The sequence below is a fragment of the Poromitra crassiceps genome (assembly GCF_964638095.1).
Source record: "Poromitra crassiceps genome assembly, chromosome: 4".
NCBI classification, from domain to species: domain Eukaryota; kingdom Metazoa; phylum Chordata; class Actinopteri; order Beryciformes; family Melamphaidae; genus Poromitra; species Poromitra crassiceps.
This window is the reverse complement of record NC_139626.1, coordinates 19,582,022-19,591,240: the sequence shown is the minus strand read 5'-3', so window position 1 is coordinate 19,591,240 and position 9,219 is coordinate 19,582,022. Positions and strand designations below refer to the sequence as shown.

Here is a 9,219-nt window from a genome sequence, read left to right as displayed (position 1 = left end):
AACCTAGGAGCACTGTTTGTTTCAAGTGGGGACTGTTTGCTTACATTGTTGTCCCACTGATGATGTCACAATGCCTATGACATCATCAGTGCCTATGACATCATCAGTCATGTGATAAGATCAATATATCACTGATGACCACACAAACAGTGCTCCCAGGATCAGCTAATTCCTAGGCTCAGCTGCTGCATGGCCTCGACCGCCTGCAGCTCGACCGCTACAGGCTCACTTGCTCACTTGCTCTTGCTGTGACATCACTGATGATGTCACAACTTTTTTTCTGTGGCTTGACCACTATGACGATTCAATTTCCCTCTGGGGATCAAGAACGTTTTCTATTCGATTCAATTCGATTCAATTCTAACATAGCCATAACCATCAAAAATCTTAGCTGGGGTTCTTTGGGAGAAAATCTTGTGAAATGTGTGTCCCTGCCTGGTCTGATGCAGATCTGACAGGTTTGGGAGCCCCTGCAGACTGAAGTGGTTGTCTAAACATGGCTAGCATTAGGACCCAGTAACAGCTAGTCACGTCAAAGCCCTTTAGCCAATAACACATCCGTTATTTGTAGGCCACATTGTCACTTCCTGCAAATGAGAATACATTACAAATACTATCAGATACATTGTAATAATATTATTATGTGACAGAAAAATGATTCCCTTTTTGGTGTGGCTGGTTTGTATAAGGATATGCTTATTTGGTATTTTTATACAGTCAGGAAAGATTGACAAGAAAACCTAAAGATTTTCATAGCTTACTAAACTGCCACCGCCCTTTCCTTCATTAAACTTTTTTCTCAGCAGTTCACATGGGCCGTGGGGCCCCTGAGGCTCTGTCCCCAGGGGTCCCTATGAAATGTTCATTTCAGCTATTTGGCATAGTTGAGACAGTGAGAGAATGATATTTCCACACATTTACCTGGTCACAGACAGTAATCTTGGTCTCTTAGATCAAATGTTATCAAATGGAGGTAGGCTACATGTAGGCTAATAGGCTATCTATTGGGGGTGGGTGTCGTGAAAATGTTTGGAAACCTTCCCCTTAACAGCTGAATAATGCAGCTCAGACTGAAGCCCTTTTCAGACATGCCCTGGAACTCTGGAGTTATCTAGAAGCGGACCCGGGTGGCGGTGGTATATATATGTATATGTGTGTGTGTGTGTGTGTGTGTGTGTGTGTGTGTGTGTGTGTGTGTGTATGTATATATATATAATATATTATATATATTATATAATATATATACCGGTATATATATTATATATATAATATAATATATTATATAAGCTATACTTTATTATTTGGTCTTTTCAGACAGACAGGAAAGATGGACATGATCACCACAATATTTTTATATTAGTAGTTTACTAAACTGCCACCCGCCCTTTCCTCAAACCTTTCTCAGCAGTTCACAAAGTGGGATGTGTGCCCTCAGGTGCCCTTGAGGCTGTCCCCTGCAGGGTCCCCATGACGAATTCAGCTATTATTTTTGTTATATTTGGGACAGTGAGAGAATGAAATAGGACTTTAATTTCCACACAATTACATCCACCTACAAAATAAAATATTGTTCTGTTAGATAAATGTTATCAAATTGAGGTATAGGGAGAGAGTCTGGAAAACGAGACTACCTTCCCCTTGACTCAACAGCAGATGCAGCTCAGACTGAAGAGTAGATGGCTACAGGTGATGTCAAACAGGATAAACTTCAGGTAGGAGAGTAGTGCCATCTAGCTATCTGACTCTGTGGTGTTGGTGTGTAGTAGGCTACCTATGGTGTGTACAGACAGACTGAGTTTGACAGATGAAGACACACAGACACAGAGATGACTAGTTTCCTGCTGTTGTAATTCTACTGCTTTAGTACAAAAGAGAAAAGAGATAAGTATGCTCAGTAAAACATTCCCTGGATGGATAGGCTATATCAAGTTTAAAATGACCCGTCATAATAATAAGCGGAAAAATAGTCTGGTGCATTTATAATCTCATTCAACAATTTTTGGAATTGATTAGATTGACAGAAAGATTAATATGATTTCTGAACAGCAAGAATAATAGAGCTTTTTGCCTTACAGCCCTCCACACACACACATATACAGTATATACACACACACACACACACACACACACACACACACACACAGACACCCTCTCGGATGTTATTAGGTGAGTGCATGGTGCAAAAATAGCACTGAAATGTCTGTAGCTGACCGAGCCCTCTCCGCTTGGCTCTGTCAATCACAGGCCAAAACAAGATGGCAGGCAACGGGAGCTGGGTCTTCTTTTTAACAGGCAAGTTTACTCTACAATTTACTTCACTTCATGTAATATGACAACATGGATAAGTCCTCATGTTTTCAAATCTGCATTATTTGCTAGGCTATATACAGTAGGCCTACTTAATCTTGTAGACATGTAAGATTGGAGGTGCAGTCACATGACATCACAACTGTTATTGTAAAGTCATGGTTTTCCATTTACCGGTAGTCTTTTAGACCATTCAGCTAAAAGAAATGTTTGGTGCTTGTGCTACTCTCTACACAGTTTGTGCTGTCATTTTGTTGGGGTCCAATGCAGACACCAAATTTCACATTCCTGTGGGAAGGCTATTTACGTACGAGCTGATGAGAGAGAAGTTCATAAATGACTTTGAACCCTTGACAAAACTCTATGGTGGTAAGAGCTTCAATCAAATGAATTCATGCTCAGGCTAAATCATTAGATAATACATGTCTGATTTTGTATATCTCTGTACTCCCCCTTTGAATGCCGTAAAGCTGGGTACTTGTATGATGACCCCATGATTTTTAAGTGCAACCTGCAGAACTTCCCAGACCTCCCAGAGTGGCTCCGCTTCACGCAAAGGCGCCCCACTGATAATGGCTTCCTCTACGGCACGCCGACATCCCCTGGCAAAAGTATAATTGAGGTATGTGCTCTCCATCTACCCTATATATATATATATATATATATATATATATATATATATCTCCACCCTACACCACTTTTACACAATGTAGGCTATATCTTGCATTTCTATTTTGTTGTTTAGTGAGTACGGTACTTCCTATTGCCATGGATCACGTCAATGTATTTTCCAGTACAACATCAATAGCGTTTCATAGCAGAAAAAATGACAGCAATTTACAGTACAGAATTAGTTAGGCTTGGGTGTTAATCCCTTCAAATCAAAGAGCAAGGGCTGATGCAATCATACAGGGGGAAATCCATCGAACATTTCACTCAGACCAAAACATAAAAACATTTTTGTTTTAAATCTGGCTTTTTTCATAGTTTTGGTCAGAGTGAAATGTTACATGTCTCTCCTGATTCTAAATATAGCTGAATCATTTGGTTTGACCAAGTAAAACTATTTTTATAAGCATTTTACAAAACGTCTATGGAAAAATGACAGAATGACATTTCTTAGGTCCCAGCCACGCCCCGAAACGGCATGGCTTTGGTATTATATAGGCCCTTCACAGCAGTTCTGTTACTGTTACAAACTCTCAAACTATGTCTGACAGATTTATGCCATCAACCAACGGACCTATGAAGCATCCAGACGAGTAACAATCATAATCAATGCAGTTACAGGTATGCATGGGTTCACAAATGCATTATGCAGTGGTAACAATGGAATAAATGACATTATGAAAGATGAAGAGTTGATTGACCAAATAAATAAATCACATCACTGCTGTCACTCACATGGTCCCTCAGAGAAAGATCCCAAGATCCTGCACTATCAGGCCGAGTTCTTCCTCAATCTGAGGAACATTGAGAAGGTGCTGCCCTCTGCTGTTCAGGACGCGATCAAGCAGGACCTGCAGAAGCTGTGGGGGACAGAAGTGCTGGAGGTCGTCAATATTTCCAATGCCCTTGACCGCGGCGGCAGAGTGCCCCTCCCTCTTGCGGCACACTTTGAGGGGTAAAATTAATACGGTGATAGTTATGAGCCAAGATGTTACCTCAATATCACATCAAACTATTCCAAGTTTGTTTTGCATTCTTGGTTCTTCTTTTTGAATGTCAGAAGAGCCTTGCTGCATGTACATAGCCTTGGAATACCTATACAGTAACTAGCAACAATCTGCTGTGTTTCAGTGTGTATGTGAAGGTGGGGTCGGAGCAGCCTTTCTCCGAGTGCCTTCTGAAAGTGCTGACACCAGAGCATGAAACGCAGTGCACGGCAGGGGGCAAGATCAAAATCCCTGAAGGCTGCAACTTCTGCAAAATCCCCTCAAATTGCATCTCCTGGTGCAAGACTGAGCTTGTGAGTAATTTATGAATTTATTATGACTAAAAAAATATAGCCTATGATATGTTTCTGAATGAGCAATGAGATATGTGTTTATATATGCCTAGTATGCAAGAGTCAAGATGTTCTCATTATGATATGGTCATGTAATATGTGACAAAATATGTTTAAATGAGTCGAAACAGACCAAATGCAATGTGATGTGTCTGTTATTTCTCCCTGTAGATCGTGTCAAAGCAGGAGCCGTCTCCACCTGCTCCCCCCATGGGCCCGGGGATTGTGGAGGCTGGTGGTGACTTCAACCCTCCTGAGTCTCCCCCCAGCAGAGACTTTCTGCCAGACTACATAGTGACAGTGATTGTTCCCCTGGTCCTGGCCATCATCCTGTGCCTTCTGCTATCCTACATCATGTTCGGCAGACGACAGGGAGTGTACGTATAGACTTGACAAACAAAAACATTCTAAATTGAACCCCAGCTCACTTCCTGTTGCAGCTTGCTATGGACAGAACAGAAAAAAATCATTAAGGTGGACCATTCCGTGAAAACCGTCTATATCTGCTGAGTGAATGATTGATCTATAATATAGATCAATCATCATCACTATAATAGATATAGATTCTATATCTATTATAGTAAGCAGCTGCAGCCATAATGATACAGACATATTGATTACAGTAAACCTGATAAACTGTCACTACTTGTCTTGGTTAGTTGTTGACACATTTAATTCGTCTTATTTTTTACAGTGAGAAAAGGAATGCAAGGACAAACCAGTAAGTACTTGGGAACACTTGAGTTGTTGTGTGTGACTGTTAACAAACATAATTGCATTAAACACACTACCTGTGCGATACCTACTGTACTACGGGGCTAACATCGTTAGCCTAGGTAAACCCAGCCCCCACGTGACCTGCTCTCTCAGTTCCCAGTCACTAGTGACTGTAAGCAGGGTGAGCCTGAGAGCAGGTCACTGGGGGCTGGGTTTACCCAGGCTATAACATCGTCACACACGAATATAATTGGGCTAATTGAATCCACAATATAGTCTCAGCTTTCCAGTCATACCCAAGACTGTTCAGGGACCCCAGTATGCAGTATGGCGGCAACGCATTAGAAAAGTAATATATTACAGGTAATATATTACTTTTAGCAGTAACGCAGTAATATAACTTATTACCAATAGGATTTCAGTAATATTGTACCAGTTACTATGTCAAGTAACGCAAGATACAACTTGAAACAGCTGCTATCAGCTACTCGTTAAGTTGCATTGAATTACATTATGATGCATTCATCTACTCAGTAAAAATGTGTATTGGGCGAAGGCAAATTCTAACGTTATCACAATGTGTTAAAATTTAATCTTGTAAAATGTAGTTTTTGGTGAGAAACTTATAGAAGGAAAGTAAGGCAAAAGTAGTGTAATTAGTAACACGTTACTCTACACAGACTCACACAGTAATATTGTAAAGTAACTTATTACCTTCAAATGAAAGTAACTAGTAATATGTAGTATCTTAGATTTTGAAAGTAACTTGCCCAACACTGGCAGTATGAACCCATTCTCATTCAGACATCTTGAGATGAAAGGTCAAGGGACCCCTTTGCCAAAATTTAGCCTACTTTTGCAGTGTTTTCCAGACAAGCTAGCATGGCGTGGTGGGACCAATGGATGCCTTAGGTGTACTAGTTTCAAGTGATACCAGTATCTTCACTCTAGCTTTAAAATGAGCCTCTGAAAGACAATAATGCCGGCTGCAGATGTGGGCGGCCTCCATGGGCCCCGTAGCGGCTGAGCCCCAGAAAGCTTTCCCCTTCCCACCCCCTTATTGGTGGCCCTGCTCAAGAGAATCCAAGTTGCTTATTAGGAAAACACAGCATGTGATGTTCCATTTTCTTCAGAATTCAGCTGTATCACCACCACACCATCCACGGGAACAGTGACGAGCTGAGGAGCATGGCCGGAGGCCGCGGCGTACCTCCACCTCTGTCCACTCTGCCCATGTTCAACGCCCGGACCGGAGACAGAGCGTCACCTCTGCACTCTGACAGCCCCAGCATCCCACTCATCATGGCCCAGCAGTAAGGCTTTCACCTCCCTGTCTTCCCATTACTACACTGTTTGATTTATACAGTTATTTGTTAATAATAGAAGAGGAAGAGAAAGAAGAAAAATGAGTTAGAATTATAGTTTGTTTGCAACCACGTGATTCCGATGACATCCAAGCGCGGCGGGGGAGGGCAGCCCTCCAGAGCTACTGGAGAATGGAGGAAAGCGAATATGCAAGAGGGTTGGATGCCGCTCCGCGCTGCAGGTATCACCCGAAGATTGCAAAACATATAGGATATGATCCATATACAATGAAGAGAAGCGATTTTTCCAGCAACTTGTACGATTTGCCAAGTGTTGCTAGTGCTTTCCTATCGCTTCCTATGTAGTCTGCTGCTGGTGGCCTCCAGCATGATCATCGCCCACTATACAGTATCGCCCCTTGACGTGACCTGAAAACAAGCTATTGAATTGTTAGAATTATTATGTTAATATAATAATAAAGTTAGAACAAATAGTAGGGCTGGGTATTGGCAAGGACCTCACGATACGATACGTATCACGATACATGGGCCGCGATACGATTGTATCACGATACATTGCGATACAATACATATTGCAATATATTGCAATACTCTACATAATTGACTGAAAATTTAAAATAGAGCTAGATATACAACACGCTGTGCACCACCCAGGTAGTGTAATAATATGTACATCACTTTATATTGATAACTTAGTGGACAAATTGAGTCAAAACTACCCAGTGTTGAGTGTCTTACTGAACGCATTGAAATAAAAAGTATTCTTATTGTGTCACTGAACACACGGCTGTACAAAAAAATCGATATGGCGATATATCACGATATTTCTCTGAAATATCGATACAGTATTGCGATATATTGCCGTATCGATTTTATTGCACAGCCCTAACAAATAGTGTTTTCCAGGGAGTAGGATTTTTTTTCTTTTCAAATTATTACCCCAAGATACAAACAAATGAACGAACGAACGAATGAGTGAATAAATTAATAAATATTCCAAAAATGTAAGGCACATAGAGGGAAACCAAAACCCCTCAGAATAGTTTCTTCAATGCAGAAATTGGTGGGTGGGGGGGGGGGGGTTTAAGTGATTAACTTTGATAAGAGCAGAGATGGTGACATTTACTGTACAGTTGTGAAACCACCGGTTTGTCTGTCTTCAGACGTGCCTTGACAAAACATGCTTGTGCGAACGTCATACGACATTACAGTAGGAGATGATCGTCATAAGACATTACAGTCTGATGATAATTTATTAGATCGATGAGATCTGTGCCGTGTTTCTCCATCTAGTGGTGCTTGTTGAACACAGCTGCTGGCCTGCTGCCAACTGTGGTGCTGATTTGAATGGAGAAATGTGTTTTCTTTGCCATAGAAAGTAAAGGAAAATCCACACTTAACGCAATCTTTTTTCATTTGTTTTATAGTGACCCCTACAGTGACACATTGCCCAGGTGAGAGTTGCACTTTACTTTTAGCATTCTGGTTGATATTTACATTTTAACATGGATTATTATCTGTGTTATCTTATGCATTTACGATCTCATCATGTGTGTTTTTGCAGGAAGTAAGATCAACGATGGACAAACTTGAATGCTGGATGTGATATTGATTTTTACTGGTTATGAGTTTGAAGTGCAATTTTGAGTGATACTTTTTTGTTTTCTTTTCCTAAATTGCCATTTCAATAAATTAACAGTATCTGATTTCTTTAATTGTCACTTGCCACTACAGTCTATGATATTCTTTGTTTCAGTATCTTTCAACACCAATAATAAATATAGCCGCAAGCGGCGATGCGGGGTCCAAGCTTCTGGTGACTTGGAGGTTATATGTCAGATAATATAGACACTGAATTGCACATTTAGTCAGAGTTGATAGGTGCACAAGTGTACCAAGTTTGCAAGTAATATGTAGTAAGTAGCAGTGGTGGTTGGTAAGCCAAATGGTGGCTGTCAAAGAGGCTTATTAAGCAATGGACTTTTTCTAGGCAAACTGTCATAATTTCAAATCCTAGCTTCCTGATAAGCTTAGATGTGTTAGCCATGAGTGGACAGCTTACTGAGGTGTTGCTTTTGTGGTGTTCCGAGTCCATTGGATGAAGATAGTGTGCTGCTTCTACTGTACACTTCTGATCATGGTTATAGATGTGCTCAGTGAGGAAAGGATTAAACAAACTGTTCCTGAATGGTGATCTAAGTAATTGGTTGTCACAATGAAAAGCCAATGCTTTTGTAGTAGTGGTGGTAGTCATAAATCTGGTCTGCATAAGCACAAGGCCAGAATTTGAACCATTTGTCTTGAAATTAATGTAAAATCCTAACTATTACTAGATACTCCACATGGTACATTCATAGTGTCTCTGTATAGATATAACAAGATTAATATTCAGGTTGTGTAAATCACCCTTTAAGTCAAACTGTTAGTGGCTTAATAGGTTATCAGTTAACAAGTTACTTGTCTGTTATTCAGATGTTTTAAAAGGGTAAGCTTGGGCACAGTGGACATCTACAAGTTGGCAATAAAAGTGTAAGCTCAAGGTTGACTAAAGGAGTTAGGATATAATGCATAAAAAACTGGGACAAAAGACAGCAAAGGAGGCAGATATATGATTCAAACAATAAGTTTTTATTGCAAATAATAGTTTTTATGAAATGAAAAACTTAAAATATATCAATCCATTTTGTCCTTGTGTGGGGCTGAGTCGGGGTTTCCGGACTGTGTGGAGGGACTGTTGAGTCTTGGAGTCAAGTCTGAGTCAGGGCTATGATTTGTCTATTATGTCAACTCAGATGTGATTGAGCATGAGGATAGCTTCTTCCATTTCGTCTGTAGTCATTTGAGTTGGTGATTTTGTAAGCA

The 9,219-nt window shown here is 40.5% G+C and overlaps 1 protein-coding gene across 1 annotated transcript; it reads left to right on the top strand.

Moving 5' to 3' along the window:
• Window positions 1-2,255: 2,255 nt before the first annotated feature.
• Window positions 2,256-7,996, top strand: sgca (sarcoglycan, alpha; the record flags this gene model as incomplete). Its single annotated transcript, XM_083634505.1, has 11 exons — window positions 2,256-2,292; window positions 2,545-2,676; window positions 2,778-2,929; window positions 3,528-3,597; window positions 3,724-3,931; window positions 4,108-4,276; window positions 4,487-4,692; window positions 5,010-5,036; window positions 6,166-6,345; window positions 7,785-7,811; window positions 7,922-7,996. 11 exons carry the CDS (start codon window positions 2,256-2,258, stop codon window positions 7,926-7,928), a joined length of 1,215 nt encoding a protein of 404 aa, XP_083490631.1. The 3' UTR covers window positions 7,929-7,996.
• Window positions 7,997-9,219: the final 1,223 nt, after the last annotated feature.